Raw genomic sequence first — 18,329 nt, forward strand, 5'->3', positions numbered from 1 at the left:
CACTTTTCTCCCTGATCTAACTTGTATTGCTTCAACACTTCCTCTGATCTTCATTGGTACAAGAGGTATCAGAATTATGCCAGCCTGGTAAATGATACAAATATCCTCAGAATACCCTTTAGAGCGACAGCAGTTAGGAAAATGCTCTTTTTGCTAGCTCAGTGTCACCTAATCCTCTCTAGAAAAAAAAAGTCATTTACAGCAATCACTCTATTAATATTCCAGTGCACTCTCCATGCTTGATTCAATGGATGAAACCTTTCAAGTCACTGCAAACTTTCTCAATCGTTCTGGTAACAAAACAAATTCTGCTGAAATGTGCCACATTTGAAAATGAGAAGATTTACCCACACTCTGGAGAATATCACTGTCTCCCTAGTACAAGGAACAGAGCTGCATCATACATTCAAATTATTAAAGATAATGAACATACTCACCTCTGCATACCTTACTTTACATCATACCTTTTAAAAAAATGTGCCTCATAATCCAGTGAGAGTATTTTCATGACTTTCTCTAGTATCAAATACTGTATCAATCTACGTAGTACATTACAAGTTTGTCTTATGTTAGCAAAAACACACAAGTAACCTTTAAACAAACCATTATTTCAAGAATCATGAATTTTTTTAAAAAGCTGTTTTTCCAATATTAAGTTTAACTCGTTGATTTAATTTTGATACTATATACTACTATTTGTAATTTTGCATCTACTCCAGTTATATGCTCCATACACAAAGCTTTTCAAGCTGCCAGCCAGTGAAATACTGGTATGAGCTGATGATGAATGATGAAGAGCTGACATTGAACAGGAAACTCAGATGTTTTCCCCTATTACTGTCTTTTAAGTCCATCAGGTGATAGACAATTTTCAGCACTGGAAGTGCACAACAGAAATTAGCATTCATATACACATTTTATTGTTTTATCTGTATTCAAAAAGGAAAGCATATACAAAAAAGAAAAGCATATGCAAAAGCTTAAATATTCATGCCCTAGGTTTAATTAGTCTCAATCATTGAATGAGCTGGAGCATCTGCAATATGGGTTTTGGGGGACTTAAGTAAAGACAATTATTCAAGGCAAAGAGGTCAAGCAGAAAAGCAAATCAGCTACTGCTGAAAACTCATGATCTTCATACATTGTGCAAGAAAGTCAAATATTTGCTTCAACAACCATAATGTAACCATTAACTCTTGCTTCAGATTCTGGCACTCTCTGACTGCATTTAAAGGTCACATTGGTAAAGAAAAATGCAGCTACCCCCAGCTATTCAGAACAAATATACCATCAACAAAAAACCTGCAACAGAAAAGTACTTCCATAACTTATACATGAAGTCTCTAATAAGCACTAATCTTCTCTCAACATGCAAGGAATGGTCCTGCTTGCACTCAAATCTGACAGCTGAAAAATGCCACCCATGAGAACATCTCAATGCAGGACCAGCTGGCTCATGCAAAACGTGAGCAACTATTGAATAAGAGTGACCCAAGACATTTATGAACACATTTCTTTGAAATTAGGAAGTGGTCCTTGTGATCACTGCTGAATTTGGGGAGGGCTGAGGTACAAACCAGTGGAGAGGAATGGGAAAGAAAGGAACAGTGCTCTGATCTTTAACTAGTGCTAATTTTAGACTCATCTCTGACAAAGTTCACTGAAGGGGTTTGAGGGGCAGAGCATAAAATGAATGCTTTTTTCCTGCCTGTTAATGGATGTGCAGTATGAACAAACTACAAGCAGACATCCCTATTGCAAGCATGGGATACGTTTTTCCCTTTTGTCCCAGCAGCTGTGCAGGAAAAGTTCCAGAGAATAATTCAGCTTCAGGAGGGAAACAAGCAGCATGATGCCTTTTGTCCTTCAGGAAGTTTGTCTATGGATCTTTCAGATGTGACTCTTTTTTGTAAAAGCTACAGCAGTTAGGCAAATAGACCTACTGACCTGGTAACGAGTCTTGGACATATCAAATTTTCCACTGGAGATCTAGATCTACAAATTTTTCCTGAATTAGCACTTGTACTTTGTTAAAAGAAATGCTTTTTCCCCAGAAAAAAATGACATCCAAGAATGAAACAGGTATGTTTCAGAATAAACGAGTCTGGCATGGACATCAGTCCTTGCACATTTCCTAAAATGCTTTCAGCCTGACAGGTCAATTCTCATTTCAGAAGACATGGGACACTTACCTCCTTCTTTATCAATGATTTTTTTTTTCCTTTTAAGAAGCAGAATTCACTTTGCTGCCAAATTAATATTTATTTTTTACTTGGTTTGTATTAACTTTTGTTTTTCACTTCTCCTCAGGCCACAGATATGTGCTGTTTATTACACTGCAGGTCAAATACTAATCAAAGTAATATTTCCTGCAGTATTATTTAGCTCAAAAATCTCCTAAATTCATGGCTTGAAACAATCTAACCCTGAATCACAAAAGGTTCTTTATTTTCAAGAGATTTGCCATTATTAAATGAATGTTCCCCCGCTTAGAGCTAAGTGTATTATTTCACAGTAGTAGTTCATTTCTCCTGGATGGTAACCTCTGCATTACAGTCAATCAAAGCATTTTGCTTAAAATAGCAGCAGCATTTGATAAATGCAAGAAAAATTATTGTTTGCAGCAACTGATCCATTGGATACTCACCACAGCAATGACAGGAATGAGCACACCCAGGTTCCCTGCACTACTGGAGGCCTGAGAAGAAAAAGGAAATGCTCAAAACATCTACAAAAGCATTTCTAAAGAATTTGCTAAAAGACTTATTTCAAGCATCAAACACTGCAATTACAACTCTGTATCTTGCAAAGAGATGTGCACCAGGTGGTCAGGAGATGTCTCTCCACAGGACTGAACACATCCTGGAATCTTTTAACAAAGCTTTTCAGGTTTTCCTCATGGATACTGAAGGGATTTTTTCCCCTGTTAGCACACAGTCTACAGATACTCAATAACTGCTAGAAAAATGATCTCATTAAATGGGTGGCCACAAACAAGTATCAAATGTTTACCAGAAGTTTCATTTTACTATCAAAATGAAGCCAAAAATAACAAGCCTGTAAAAAGACAGAATTTCCAAGAATTTATTTAAGCAGGAGGAGCAGCCTTTTCCATTGAAATATAAGAAGCATAAGGAAAACACCTATTTCCTTTGGCTTTTTAGGACTTTTTAAACTGCAGCTATACAAGTGTGTTTGCTTTTGGCAAGTAGAGTATTAAAGAATTGAAAACATTCACTGAGCACAGCACATCATTTCTCACCTTTTCTGATCAGGGAAACAGTGGTGGCACAGACACCACACTGAGACATCTCTGAAGTATCTCCCACTCCCATGTCCCTCCACACTGGATTTGGGAAAGGAGAAATGCTCCAGTTCCCTCCTCACAAGAGGGAGTGCTGGCCCCACAGGGATGAGGCAGGGAGGATGTGCTAACAGGGCACAGCTTTGCATGAAGTGGAATAAACCAAAAGGAAACAATTTAAAAAAGCAAAAACAAAGAAGGAAAGAAGAGAGCAATAGAGAAACAAAGCCAAATAGTCTACAGATGAAACATTAATGGTACAACCCAACTAAAACACATTTCAGTTATCTTTCCTGGAGAGTCAAGATAATGCAAACAAAAGATTGGTCTTAAAATATTTTTGAAGGGAAGAAAACAATAGCACAGAAGATACTCTAAGGGGTAGGGACAACTGGGAAAAGTCACCATGGTTTTTTGTTAACTTCAGGACAATCCACTGCACCTGACTCACTGCCTCATAGTCAGAACAGAGACACAAACTAACTGCAATAGCCAGAGCCCAGCAGAACTACACAGTTTCTGTAGAAAATTCATTTTTCCACTAGCCCTTTTTGTTTAAAAAATGAAATATCAGCATATCAGCTTCTTTATGATAATACATGGCACTGAGGGTGAAAAAGATGGACTGATTTCCATTCTTGGGCATACTCAGAGAACATCCATGTCAACTACCAGCAATAGCAAAAGAAAAATAAGATATTTTTTCTTCTCCTCACAGAAATCACTTTTGAATGGTTGAAAATAGAACAAAAAAGTCACTGAACATTTTAATGGTTATCAAGCAAATTTTAGAGTGTTGAGAAGAAGAGACATAGGCAAAGCAATGAAGAAAAACTTGCTTTTGTTTGGGGAGCACAGCACGTGCAGTGTTTTACCCTCTTTATCTCTTCTTGAAAATGAAGTCTTCGGAAAACCTTTCATAACTTGTACTCTGCATTGAGTGGAATGTTCTAGTGAGAACTGCTCTCAGGATCTTCACACTAAAGAAACACTGCCTCCTAGCTCAATCCATCTGCATTCTGTCATTTCTCCATGTGCAGAGCTGCACAGCCTTCAGCCACTGCAGCAGTTTGTCTCTCTCACTGATTCCAGAGCATCCCTTTGCAGCTCTGGCACTGTGGGCAGTCTCAGCTGAACTGCAGCTACTCCCTGTTTATCTGGGAACTCCACAGTCAGTCAGGCACCCCAGACCTGCACTCACACCCCACCACCAGAATGCACTCTCAGGCTTGGCACAGCAAGGGTGTGTTCAGCAGTGCCACCCACATAAAGCACAGCTGCACACAATTACAAACCAGTGCATTTCTGACCTTCAGTGCTGGTCCTTTTTCACTTGCTCTCTCACTAGCTCTCTTTCCCTCCAGCCCCAGCTGAACAAAGAGCTCCAGCAAGTTCATCAGCAGCTCATCCACCAGGTGCTCCACCTGGATGTTGGCAGCGATGTTGGCCAGGGCGTTAATGACTGCTAAGGAGCAGTGCCTGGGGAGAAAGAACACTTATGAACAAGCAATCCCTCAGGTTTTATATTGGCAGTGTTTTCTTCATAATACTGACAGTAACTCTTGTAATAAGGCTACTGGCATATTCCCACCCAGTTTTTTTCCTTGCTGTTTTTATGAGCAGCACATCACTTTACTAACAATTGAAATGCAATTGGTATTTAAGTGAAAAACTATTTTTAAGTTGTGCCTTTGGAGGATGTTCCATTTATGATGCTGTCATGGCCACAAGGAAAGGACTTTAAGTACTTTCCTGTAGCAGACAAAAAGCAGCCAAGGGCAATGTTTCTGTTTTGGGAAAGCTCTTGAGCAGAAGAATCACAACTCAGATCAGTTGCTGAAGCTGAGACTGCATTGTGAAAACACACTGACAGGAACAGTCCTCTCAGCTGCTCCCACTCTGCACTGAAAGGTATCCAGCCCACCCCAAGTAACAGAGTCAGTGACAATCCTTACTGCTAGTGGGGACAACGATGCATAACTTACATACAAAGAATTAAATTATTAATGGTTTGCATTTAATCCCTAACAAGTACCAGGATCACATTAAAAACAAAACAAACAACACTCTCAGCTTTTCTGGGCTAAGAGATGTAGTAATTAATTACTGTAATTTAGTAATTAATTACTGTAATTACAGATAACATAAGTCATCAATGCCAATTATCTTTCACAAACACTGACTCCTTACAGAGCCAATGCTACCTGTAGTGAAAAGCATTTTCAGGAATCTCTGCATTTTGAAGGGCTATTATTTCTAAATTAAAATATTTCTTTTTAACATCAAGGAACAGTATAATTCCAACCTTGTAATAAAACTTGATAATGGGAAAAAGTGAAATACCCCAAAGCAGCCCAAAGGGTATTTGATATAGTTTTCACACATTTAAGGGACACAGCTAATTGTTACCTGTATCCATGGTCCTTATAGTCTTTTGTGGCAGAGTACACAACTGAGCTTGCTTTAACACTGATTTGCTGAAATAGATTCCACACCTCACCATAAATGTATTGCTGCAAAACAAAACCAAAAAAACCCAAATCCCTAAGTAAAGCTTACTAAATACAATCTCTCTAAAGATCAGCCCTGTAAAATACTCCAAGTATTACCAAGCTCTTCAAATAGATGTGCAGCCACAGCCTGAGCAATGGTTTCAGCTTGCATGAAGCAAACAGCATAAGTGCTTTTGTGAATGCATTTAATGGATGAAATTTTACCAAATTTATGATGTTTTTTAATTCTGCCTTCCTGATGGAAATCAATTTTTCAGGCTTCTGAGTTCTGGCAATTAATTGCTTTTTCAGATGCACATATAACATTTGGGAAAAGTCAGTTAATCTTTATATGACTAAAGAAGACAATCTTCCATTCTTTTAAATGTATGAACCTACAAGACTTTGGAAGTTAATTACCAATACAAAAAGAAAATACCCTCCACTTATTTGTGATAGGCCAAGTTTAAAAACTTAGTAACTTTGGAAAACATTGAGCTTGGTAGGCTTTACAGTCTTTTTTTTTTTAAAGACTCTTATTTTCTGCAGGGGTTCATCTTCTTTACAGGAACAGCACTTTACACATCATCACAGCTTTTGTTATCTGATATCACAAAGTCTGTACAAGTGTCTGTCTACCTGTAGTGCAGAAAAGAGAAGCCTTAAAAGCCTACTGCAAATGCACCTCTAAAATATATTTCCATTTAACTAAAGGAAGGAATCATGAACTGGCATTCTCTTGGCCCATTCTTTCCTTACATTTCCAGTGATGACCAAACAGCCAAGTTGATCAATGATGAGTACATCAAGATGAGAAGGTGGCTGGCAAAACTTCTGCTGTAAGATCTGCAGGATGGGTTCCATCATTTTGGGGGTGTCCCTCAGGGCCACTGCAATGTGCCCTAGAGCACGAATTGTGTGGTCAGGAATTAAATGAGCTTCCCTGTTAGGAAAACAAACAAAAATCCCAACTTGATAAATGGAACTGTTCAACAAGTTATCAAGACCTCAGTTACATTTCAGGTAAGTAACAGTTCCTATACTAAATTTAAACATCACCAGTAGCTTTTATACTGCCACTCTATACATCCAAAACATTAGAGGATATACTTGCACAAGCTGATTTTCAAAATAAAAAATAACCTCTCCCAAACTCATTATTGAGGAAGTCCACACTAACACATGAACAAGCTGTTCTAAAAACAACATCATAAAAAGCAAAAATGATGGGCAAAATGCTAAGACAGTCAGACCAGCTACTACAGAACCTCCCCCATGAGACTTCTTGGTTAGTGAGGCTCTTAAAAGCAGAGCAAAATACCAAAATGACAAGATGTGTCTAGCAAAAAGAAGACAGCTGAAGCTTGAAGAGAAAGCATCACTCAGCTGAGGACTCAAAATTGGCTAACATTCACCAAAGACTTGCTGATCCAATCAGCTAAAACTGAATCCATACATCTCAGTATGAAAATGGGCTCAGCTCTGCAAAGACTTGGCATGGGAAGATCTTGACCCCATGCACAAGCCCATTCATCTCAGAGACATTTAGTTCTAAAATAATGCTGCCAGTACTTGTATCTTAGAATAAGTCTCAGATTCACTGAGTGAAGGAAAAATTGGTTTTATGATTGACTGACCACTTACTTATCATTCTCCTGAGAGATGTACAGACGGTTGGATAGACTGGCAAGAAAGGCCTCAACAATCACTGAATCTATGGTCAGGCCAGCTTTCAAGCACCTGCAGTAACAATGGACAGAAAAAACACAATGCATCAATAAATCCTATCACTTTCAACTACTGTGAACTCATGCTATCTGTATATTAGGGAAGCAGGTTTATACTGAAGAATAGGAATTGATTGCCAAGGAACACGGTAGATACATTTTAAAAAATGAGTCGAGTTTCTACTTCTGCTTTCTCCAAAAACAATAATGATGGGAATGTACAATAAGGTAAATTCAGAATCCACTGGTTTGAAACTTTAATTCCTTGTCTCTAGCCACCAACTATGTCTTCCCTCTAGCTCTCTGCAGCTGTCTAAAAGGGAAGAATAATCACTGCCCACACGGGTGTGTGACAATCCTTCTGTTACATGAGGCTCAGCCAATGCGACAATCCAAGCTAAAAACAAAAAACAAACCTACTGAACATCTACAAAAACACCTACCTACTGAAAATGGTGACTAGCAGACATGGGAAGCAAAACAGTAAGACTGAATAATAATTTTACAGTTAGGACATAAACAGAACCAAGAGATGCCTGAAGGAAAACAAAGCCCCGACCAAACCAGGCACAAAGACTTCATGGCAGCACAGAGCAGAACCTTCTCAATGGGCACAGCACTTTTCTGCCAGGGAAGCAGCACATGCCCAGCATGGTGCCAGGGAAACAGCACATGTCCAGCATGGTGCCAGGGAAGCAGCACATGCCCAGCAAGGTGCCAGGGAAGCAGCACATGCCCAGCATGGTGCCAGGGAAGCAGCACATGCCCAGCATGGCGCCAGCCCTCTCTTACCTGCAGATATTTTCTATGGCAATGTCACGCAGCTGCTCATACATGGATGGCTGACCCTTCCTGCCAGACATTACATTTAGAGTGGACTCTGAATGCTCGTTGGTGACACTGATCTTAATGTCATTCCCACCTACTGAGAACACAGGAGTACAGAAATCAACACCACTTGATGAGCTAGACAAGCCATTATTGCATTTGACTGTTCCTAAATGATTATTCCTAAATTTAGCCACTTACTAATTTACTGTTTTGCTCTAGCATTACAATACTGCTTTTGCATCAGCAAGTGATTTGAATGGAACATTTTTCTTCAGGAAATCATCACTCAATATTAAAATCTAAAAACAACAACAAAAACCTGCCAAATGCCAAGACAGTCACGTGGCTGGAGCAGAGGATGGGTATGGGGAGTGTGAGGAACGTGACCTCGTTCACTCTGCAGAAGCAGCAGCTTTGGACAGAGCCAGGGGCTGCCTCCCAAGCTGCAAAGTAGGCTACAGGGCAGACAAGCAGCCTTTGTAGGAGAACTGGACACAACAGCCTCAACTCCAAACAAGGGAGGTTCCAACTGGGTATGTGATTCTTTTCCCTCATTATGAGGATAATTATGCACTCAAGACACAAGTGCTCAGTGTCAGCAGAAGAGACACAGCAGTCCTGCTGCTCACCCTTAGATACACTCCTACCAGAATTTCATTGGTTTCCCTCCTCTCCATCTCCAAAAAAAATTACACAATTCCATCTCCATTTCCACCTCCAGCTGCATCACCACAAAATACCAAAAAGTATGAAAAAGCCACAAAAGTTGGAAAACAATGACTCTGGAACACAGGTTTTTTCCCTTTACCTGAATGATACTGGCTGTGATATTTGTAAAGTTTCACAAGCACTGGGGAAGGTATCACAAGAAAGTCTCTCAGTGATGGATTGACAGAATGAACCACAACAGGGAACCTCTCACACAAACGACCCAGACCCTAAAAAGGAAAAAAACCAAAAAACCATAGCTTTACAATAAAACAGCATTATTTTTATTTCAGCTGCAAGCTTGCAACTTCAGCTCAATACAAACAAACAGAAAACAAAACAAATCCTACACAGTTTTGAGAGGTTCATTTTTTAGCAGAAGATTTAGATACTTTAAGCCTCTAACTGTTCTGGGTTATTCCAGAGTGTGTCATATACCACTCAAGCCTTGCTGCTCTCTTCCTGGGTATTTTCACAGGAGTTCCATGAAATGAACTGCATTCTCCAAAAATAAAGGTACTGTACAAGTGCCAACATTTAGAGGAACCTGATAACTTACAACTTCTGAGGTGAGAAACACCACATTTGTAAGACTGGATGAGTGCCCAATAAGAAGACAAAAATGAGAATAACCAAGGCTTAATCTAAAACCTCAGTGTTCTGCCAGCCCCAGTATTTTAATTCTTTATGTAATGGACTAAGAAGCTAAATAGTTCAAAAATTAAATCCTGGCTAAAAACTCCTCATGAATATTCTTCTTCAAGAAGTAGCTGAGCTAAGAAAATTCTAAAAGCAGTTCCTAGTTCTCACAGCAGATCTCTGAAATCCATATATAGAACACAGTGATGGAAAGTAATAAAAAGAGCAGATCAAGTGTTCTAGCAACCTGTAAAATCCCCCAATTCTCATTCACTGACACAGTGACTAACTGCAGTAATTAATGACAAATACTGTAAAGACAGACCTGCAAACAGCAAATCAGCAATGGCAAGTGAGCAATTATGACTTTGCTTGAGGTTTTGGACTGCAGTTTCTCTGATAACTTGATGCACAGGTTTTCTGCACCTTAAATAAAAAAATCCAACAGAAAAAATTATTTTTTATTTGTTATTAGGCCACACACAACCCAAGCCTTACTGGAATTTCTAAAATAATGGAGATAATTAATAAGCTTCAATCTTGTACTATAGGATTTAGTGCTGCTTCTGCAAAAACAGTTTTAGAAACTTAGCACCTGCAACAAACAGCTCTGTCAAACACTGTGACTGAATGAATGACAGTATTTAAAGCTGATTTTGAGCATACTTCATACTGAACAGAAATCAAATATTGCAATGTCCAAAGAGAAAAAATCCTCCACGTATTCAGCAGATATAAGATTTAGACAAGAAAGAAAATAGAGGAAAAGTAAGAAAGAGTCTCCCAGTCCTGCTAGTAATGAAGAAAAAACATTTTCTTCGAAAGAACTACTGAGAAATACCCATAACTGGATAAGAGGAATAAATAAAACAGAAACTAGAAAACAAATAGCCGCATGCAATCAAGCATTTATAGCATCCCCTGGAGATAAGTAATAGAAGTTTCTGTTTCCCTTTCTATAAAGAGATGTCTAACTACCCAGCCAACTAATCTGACAACCTCTTGATGGAAGTTTTACCCTTGCACTCTAAAAGTACAAAGCATTCCACTGAAATTTAATATTTCTCTGAGCATCATCTACTCCATAAGTATTTCTACAACTTAGAACACAACAAGCAGACACTGCAGAGACCAAGGAGCATTTTTTACTTTGCTCATCTTTCACAGCCCACACCATGAGATCCACACAGGCAGCGTTGGCCTGGCAGCGCAGTTTTAACGGGCTCAGCTCGTTGTGCAGTCGATCCACATCGTGCAGGATTTTCTGGAGTTCTGACTGGCTGCTGTTGAACTGCTCCAGCACAAAATCATGGACTTCCTTCACAAATGAGGTGGGAAGGTCTAAAGAAAGAAAAGGACACAATATTATACTGGAAAGATGAAAGTCAGTGTAATCAGAATAACAGCATATATAACAGTCATTGCTACATTATAAATAATATTATTTAATCAAGTTTATGTCCTGTCTAAAAGATAAATATCATAACAAAGTCCACCACTGAACAGACAATTTAAATGCCACCTATTAATCCTTTTAATGGTGGCCAAAATATTTTTTCTACTTCCATAGCACCTTTTTAAAATGGAAACATTTCAAAATTTATTACCCTAAGCAGAGTTCCCAGGAAATGCAAACCCAATGCTCAAGCACTCAACACAAAGCAGATGATGCTTGGGATCCTAAATATAATGAAGGATAAACAAAAATAAATAAATACTATACCTTTCATATAGTATAGTGTGTCTCTCAGCATTTTAAACTGAGCAAGGTAAAGAGGGTCACTGAAGGTTTTGTAATAGAGCTCTGAACTACAACAGGTCTGAAAGACAAAAGAAGGAATTTCCCAGATTCAAAAGGAAGCCTTTCCATTATACAAATAAGCAAATCTCACTCCACCTCCACAAAGTAAACAAGCATATAAAACAGGTACAAGAAATAGCCTCACAGCTTTTCCCCCCTCTACTTTTAATAAAAGTACAGCCATTCAATACATTTAACAAAATTCAGGTGCTGTTTGATTTGAAGAGTGTGTCTGTTTCTCCAACAAAGGGGCTAAAAACAAAAAAGAAAAGGGAGGACTCAAAGCTCTCACTTTACTGAGATGGCAAAAAGAAAGAGAGGCTGAAGTTGTCTCCACTCAGGCCTACATTTTGAGCAGGGCAGTGCTTGGTGGGAGGCTGAGAGCAAAGCAGAGCCATTTCTGCACACATTTCAGCACACACCCCTCTCACCACAGCCTTATGCTCTGAGGAAATGAGGCAAACTCCATAAAATGTGTGGAGGCTGTGACAGAACTGCACCCAGGGGAGGGGAGAAGAAGAAACAAATCCTTGTTCTGAAATGAGGACTCACAGGCCTAAAGAACCACATCTGCCACCTCTGAGAGTCCATGAGCTGCAGCACTGACAAACTCATAGAAATGGCACCTAAAAGAGCAGCAGTGATTTCCAAGCCACAAACTGAAAATAAAAAATGCATTTCATAGATGTGGAAAAAGACAGTGTCACTGCAATATGCAAGAAAGACCTTTGTCTACAGTAAACCAGCTTTGGACAGCCAGTGCTGTAATTTATTAGGACAACAGAGCTAATGTAGGAAAATGACTACTTCCTCCTATGTTAGTGAAAAATATCACCTCCTTTACCATTTTTACACAGTCCAAGGCTAGATTTAAACCACTGAAGGAATTTTTCAGAATGGAAATTAGGACCATTTTGCAAAGAGAAGGCGTACCTTACATAGGTAAAACACTAATTTTGCAAGTAATAAGGCAAAAAATGAAGTATTAAAGTCATTAAAGGAGGAAGGTAAAACCATACCTCTGCAACTTCAGCTAGAACTGCATCTAAGGTCTTCAGAAGAGAATCCTCAACAATCTGCTTTACCTATGGAGGGAAAAAAACCAAACTAAAACAGGATGTTTCCTGTTAGTGACTCTAGATAGGAGCAGAATATAATTCAATAAAATTTTGCTTATGCACAGAAAACAAGTCACTTCACTACGAAGCCTCAGATGAAATTAAGGCTGCAACAAGAACATTTGAGCCTCTCTGCTGTTCCAGAAGAGCTGATGCCAGAAGCAGACAGGGCCTGCAGCTTCTGTCACTTGTGTGAATTCCCAGCAAACCCTTCAGGAAGTCTCACAGCAAAACCCAACCTTCTATTTCAGCCACTAGCAGTATGCAGGTTACACCAGAACCAGTGGTCTGCAAGACTAAGCAGGAATAAATTGACATAAACTTATTTAAGTTTACAAATTCTGCATGGTTATTATGAGAGTTTTCCAGAATGCTATTGAAGCATGACATTAAATGTCATAAAAATGAAATTACACAAAGCTTGAGAGACAAAGGCTGTTGTTTTACTTGCAATTCTAAAAGCTTAAACTGCATGTATTTCTAGCAAATATCTAGAGCACAGTGTCACTGCAATCTTCATAAGGAGCCACCACCTACCATGTCCAACAGCTGTCGAAGCATTTCCAGTGGGATGTAAAACTCTTTGTTGTTAATACCATTGAAGAGAGGAGAAACTGAAAAGCTGGAGCTGACTCTGGAGAAGTAATAATCAGGATCCAGTGCACTCCCATCAGGAAGATATGAACCTGATCAGAAAAAAAATAATGGAAATACAAGTTTGAGGAGAGAAAGGATATTAACTTTGTTTATAGAAACATTTAATCACTACAAGAGTTCTTTCTAACACAGTCTTTACCTTGCCAGAGGTGCATTTCAGCTCATCTAAATTAAGACAGAAAACTATGAAACAATTGTCATTAGAAGTTTACAATCACAACAGAGAATTCATTACAATAACCTGTGTCCATGTCAGTGATACTTCTGACAAACCTTTCCACACTATTGATGTGCATCTACCTGAAAACATTTGTAAATGCCCCTTAAATCAGAAGCACAGAGATGCAAAGAACAGGTTAAATCAAAACTATCTTGCAAGGTTTTCCCTTGTATGAGATGAAATGAACACATGGCACAGTGTTCATCTTAGAATAGGCACCAATTCACCACAGCAATCTGAAAGCAAAGAGAATCAAATTATTTTTCAGATTCAAGTACTCTCTTAAGCAAACAACTTGCTCAGCAAACTGCTCTTGGCTCTGTTTCCTCTTGAGAAATTACATCTCATGCCTTTCTGAAGTGCTCAGCTGGCTGTGCTAGAGCAATGCTCTTGTGATTAACAGGCTTTTAAGCAAGACTATTTATTGACAACAAAAAAAGAGGTCCCCAGTTGTTTTTTTTTTTAAGCTCTTAGCCTTGGCCAGAATAAAACCAAGGTCACTACTCATCTTCTTCAGAAGGCAAGACTATCATAAACTATATCAACAGAAGTAATACAAGAACTGACTGCAGCTGAAATATTTGGTAGATGTTAGTGCTGAGAATAAAATCCTGATTAATAATCCTGGAATAACATAACTCTACCAGAGACAACTAAAATAATCCAAAAGATTTTACAAAGTTGTGCACCTAAAGATTTAAGATTATTTCTGTTCTACTACAATAGTAACTCTCTAATCCACAACCTTTGGGTTTTGTTTATTTTTTTTTAATTCAAACCATGCAGACCACAACATTAAAGAATACATTGCTTCAACACAGTAGACAGAAGATAAACAGGTCTGCTCCTACTTGGCAATTTAAGAATTACTGTGTATGACTGAGGAAGAGATGTCTCTAGAAATAGCAATAGGAAGAAAAAAGAAAAGTAATGTGGAAGAAATTCATTTAAGCCAGGGCTTGAGAGAGGAGAATGGCCCAGAAACAGAGAAAGCCCAAATTGTTAAAAATGTGAAAGGGTCAGACAAAACAGCGACACAGAACAGCTCAGATGCAGAGCTACTCCTCCACATGGTTCATGAAGGAGAGTTTATTTTTAAGCCCTCCTTTGACTTAGAACTCAAAGATGGAGCTCTACCACAGCTCAGGAGTTAAGAGTTTGCATAGTAATTCATGAAACTTTTTCAGGTTTTGGCCTTTTATGATACAGCAGCCAATGAACATCAGTGAACACTCCTCTTCAGTGTCTTCTTTACTATTTCTGGCTTCAGAAAATGACTGGGTCTTCCACAGTGGCCCACATCACACTCCCTCCAAACGGAGAAGTGGGTCTGGATTTATACAATGTGCCACAAGCCTCAAAATTCCAGACCCTACATCAACAAAGTAGTTGTCTACTGCAGCACAATATTAACTCTTGTTCCTCAAAGTTACTCAGCCTAATCTCCTGAAATCTTTCTGGCCTAGCTGAATTAAGCTCTTCAGTACTAGGCACTGCCTAGCAGGAAGGGGATCAAGAAACAAGGGAAAAACAACTGAGCCTGGAAATTACTGCTGGTAATAATTACTTCCTACTGTCTTTAAACCATAATTTTTTAAAAAGTTCTACCCAGCACAGGCCACTGAATGCCTGTAAGAATTCTAAAAGGCAGAGGAAGGGGTCAAAAGGTTTTTTGTTTAAAATTTTCTATAAATAGCAACAAAAACCCCAAATCACAGACTGTTCCTTAAGGTAATCTACCTTCAAAGTAATGAATTCCAGCAGGTCCTCCAGGAGAGCTGGGAGCAGGAAGCCCACGTTCAGGACTAACCTGAAACATTGCATAAAAGCTGTATTTTAGGAAATATTTATAAAACATTTAAAAACCTGTGAGGGAATAGATTGCACATTTTAAAATGAAACACAGCTTCAAGCAAAACTAACAGGAACTACATATTGCTGGGTCTAACAGCTCAATTCCAGCCAAAGAAGGGAAGTTAAAAAATGCCAGTTCAGTGCTTTTGGCTAAAGGGAAGAGATCAGTGATGACTCCTCTACTGTATGAAACTATGCCAGTAACAAATTGTAGTTTCAAACCACAATCTGAATCCAGTCTTCCCCCAAGACAATGAGCATCTACAGTTCCTGGTGAAACCAGGAAGAGCTCCTGTACCCTCTTTGAAAGCTTCAGCCATTAAGTGCAGCTTCCCAATTTTACAGATATACATTACAATGCCTTTTAATGATAACAACACAAGGAGTGGCATTTGCCAAATGCTCCATGTAAAGATTTACTAGTACAGTTTCTACTTCAACTGTCACTGCTTGTTCTGTAATTCTAGAAACTACAAAACTACTTTGAAACTCAGCTGTAGAACCACAATAAAGACATTTGTATCTGCTCAAACAATGTGTTAAGAGATTCTCTGGACATCCAGGCTTAAGTGTTAACTCGACTGAGCCCAAGAAATCATCTCAGTGCTGACTCCAACACAGAGCAAGTCATACAAACCTGGGTGATGCTGCACACACTGCCAGCCTTTTTCTTCAGCGTTCCTTCCTGGCAAACAGTGAGCAGAGAACTGGGAAGAATTGATCTGAAATCGTTAAAGGATCGACGGCGAATTCCTTCGAGCTCTTCTGGAACTCTCAGGGAATGTGGGGGAATTTTAGGAAAAAGCTTTGAAAGGAGAGCCTCCTCTGAATTGCTGTAGCGACCAAAGGCTCGAGAAATTCCTATCAGGCAGGGCACTGCATACTTGCATAAATATTCTGGGAAAGAAAAACACATATAACAGCAATTAACAGTAGAACTTCCTCTTCATGCTTTTGCTACCACTTCACTAAACTGTTTTACAGCGACTGATTTGTACAAGCAGAGGAAAAACGATGAAAGCATCACAAATGACTACAATCCTGCTTCTGTATTTTCCAGTCAGCAACAAACAGAAGAGAGAAGTGCTAAGGGAAGCTGAAAGACAAAACTCACTTTTCAGGATTGATCCTGATAAGCAGCAAACACACACAGGAGAAGTTCAGAGGACAGGGGTTACAAATACAGTAACAATTTTATCACTACCTTTATCGTGCATTTGTGGTGTCTGGCACATTCCCAACAGGAACTGCATTACTTGCAGGACTGTTTCCACGATCTAAAGTCATCAAGAGACACATACAAAAATATCTTTGGGTAAAGAGATATCATTATCTTACACCAGATCATTATAACAAATGAAACTTGTAAACATTAACGTAAGCACCTCTGTGAAGATTTCTTCATGTTGTGTTACTAAAAGATTACATTGCCTGACTCAGGCCACAGAGTTTCTCCAGTGAAGTCTGCAGTGAGCTGCAAGTACCACACAATGAGACTGCAGCACTCCCAACCCCAGTATCAAAACTGGAATTTTAAAACTCTGGGCTCAGCAACTGACACCCAAAAGTAACTGCAGACCTATGAATATCCTCTAGGCACTTGACTATTAACACAAGCAAATTAAAGCATCAGTGCACACACTAAGGCAATCAGCCCCTTGCTGACAGGGAGCAGCTGTGCTCTTCTCCAGGCCTTTGTCAGGATTGCAGTGCTGGAGATCTGGGTAATACAACAGCACAAACTCAAACTCCACCTGCTCTCGGAAATATGCATCCCTGTAAGACACGTCAGATAACAAGGTCACTAAGCAGAAGCTGAAGTTTTCTGCCACTGGGAGCAAACCTGCAAAGTAATGGAGAGAAAATCAGCCACTTAAGCCTTGTTAGAGAGAACCAACATAGAAAGAGCAAACTATAATAAAGCAAGAAGACACAAGTGACTCCCATGTCATAAAGTTCTGAGGCAGATTGTAGACAAAAATAGTATTACATACAAAATTTAGAAGCACTCTAACCACCATAATTTCAGCATAAACATTAAAATAAAAATCAGAATTAAAAACCTTCCCAGGCTTTCAACTTATCAGAAATAAACCTTAATTATGTAATACTGTATGAAAGTATTCTTACATTAAGGGAGCAAAGAATGAAGTGGTTTAAACAGCAACTAAGCATCAAAGCTAAAAGCAGAGCAACAAATCTCATGTTCCACTCTCCTACTCTAGCTATTACACAATCTTCTCCAGTTTAGTAACAAAATACATCGAACACAGAACTATTTGGAAACTGCAATTCATCAAAAGCAGCAAAGCAGGAAAACAGGGATCTATTCAACTTCCTTTGGCTTCTAAAGAAAATCAATATTAAAAGCTGTCAAGCCAGGAGCTAAGTAAGAACATAGCAGGACTTCTCCCCTCCCCTTGAGTCATGTCCTGAACAACCTTTGCTATGTCTATCTCCTGGCTGGCATTCCATGGCAAAGATCAAAACCTCCAAACATCACCTCTGCCTTTCCGTGCATTGCTTTCTTCTATCCACTGCACTTTGGGAAGGCCCTTCAGGAGTCGCAGCAGGTAAGGAACCACATGGTCCTTGTGCTAAAGAAAAAATATTCTGTTTTAAAAGGGGAAAAACAGCTGAATCATATAATCTCAAGATACTTTAGAGATATGGTAAAAGTACATTAGCACACACAGAACTTGCTTCTAATGATTACTCCACAGGCTTCTTGACTATTGCAAAACTGATTTCAAAACAAGCAAATGAAAGTAACCCAATTCAGTGTCTTAAATCCGAGCCTTTCACTCCAGGCAACAGTTCATTCTCTGGCAAAGCTGGAGAAGAAAGTTCCAGAACAGTACCGAACCCCAAACACTTTATTAACTGACAGTAAGCTCCCAAAATAAATTTAAGACAGCTAGAAGTGTGCCAGTGCCAATTCAGTACATGTGATGCATCCCAGGGCCTTACACAAGCCA

The 18,329-nt window shown here is 39.1% G+C and overlaps 1 protein-coding gene across 2 annotated transcripts in view; it reads right to left on the bottom strand.

The window, feature by feature from the left end:
- Nucleotides 1-18,329, bottom strand: part of PI4KA (phosphatidylinositol 4-kinase alpha) — a 54,286-nt gene that overhangs the window by 32,666 nt on the left and 3,291 nt on the right. The window contains exons 3-19 of one of the 2 annotated variants that reach the window (XM_074554368.1): nucleotides 17,855-17,948; nucleotides 17,106-17,194; nucleotides 16,556-16,628; nucleotides 15,989-16,248; nucleotides 15,238-15,307; nucleotides 13,158-13,306; nucleotides 12,522-12,587; nucleotides 11,425-11,521; nucleotides 10,851-11,042; nucleotides 10,027-10,127; nucleotides 9,163-9,292; nucleotides 8,316-8,445; nucleotides 7,441-7,536; nucleotides 6,556-6,739; nucleotides 5,714-5,817; nucleotides 4,615-4,783; nucleotides 2,648-2,698 (exon numbers count right to left, since the gene is read on the bottom strand). In XM_074554368.1, coding sequence (XP_074410469.1) covers nucleotides 2,648-2,698; nucleotides 4,615-4,783; nucleotides 5,714-5,817; nucleotides 6,556-6,739; nucleotides 7,441-7,536; nucleotides 8,316-8,445; nucleotides 9,163-9,292; nucleotides 10,027-10,127; nucleotides 10,851-11,042; nucleotides 11,425-11,521; nucleotides 12,522-12,587; nucleotides 13,158-13,306; nucleotides 15,238-15,307; nucleotides 15,989-16,248; nucleotides 16,556-16,628; nucleotides 17,106-17,194; nucleotides 17,855-17,948 — 2,055 coding nt within the window. Of the gene's footprint in view, nucleotides 1-2,647; nucleotides 2,699-4,614; nucleotides 4,784-5,713; nucleotides 5,818-6,555; nucleotides 6,740-7,440; nucleotides 7,537-8,315; nucleotides 8,449-9,162; nucleotides 9,293-10,026; nucleotides 10,128-10,850; nucleotides 11,043-11,424; nucleotides 11,522-12,521; nucleotides 12,588-13,157; nucleotides 13,307-15,237; nucleotides 15,308-15,988; nucleotides 16,249-16,555; nucleotides 16,629-17,105; nucleotides 17,195-17,854; nucleotides 17,949-18,329 lie in introns of both variants that reach the window. The other variant, XM_074554367.1, reaches the window with a different exon arrangement.

This window comes from Zonotrichia albicollis, chromosome 18 (assembly GCF_047830755.1).
Source record: "Zonotrichia albicollis isolate bZonAlb1 chromosome 18, bZonAlb1.hap1, whole genome shotgun sequence".
NCBI classification, from domain to species: domain Eukaryota; kingdom Metazoa; phylum Chordata; class Aves; order Passeriformes; family Passerellidae; genus Zonotrichia; species Zonotrichia albicollis.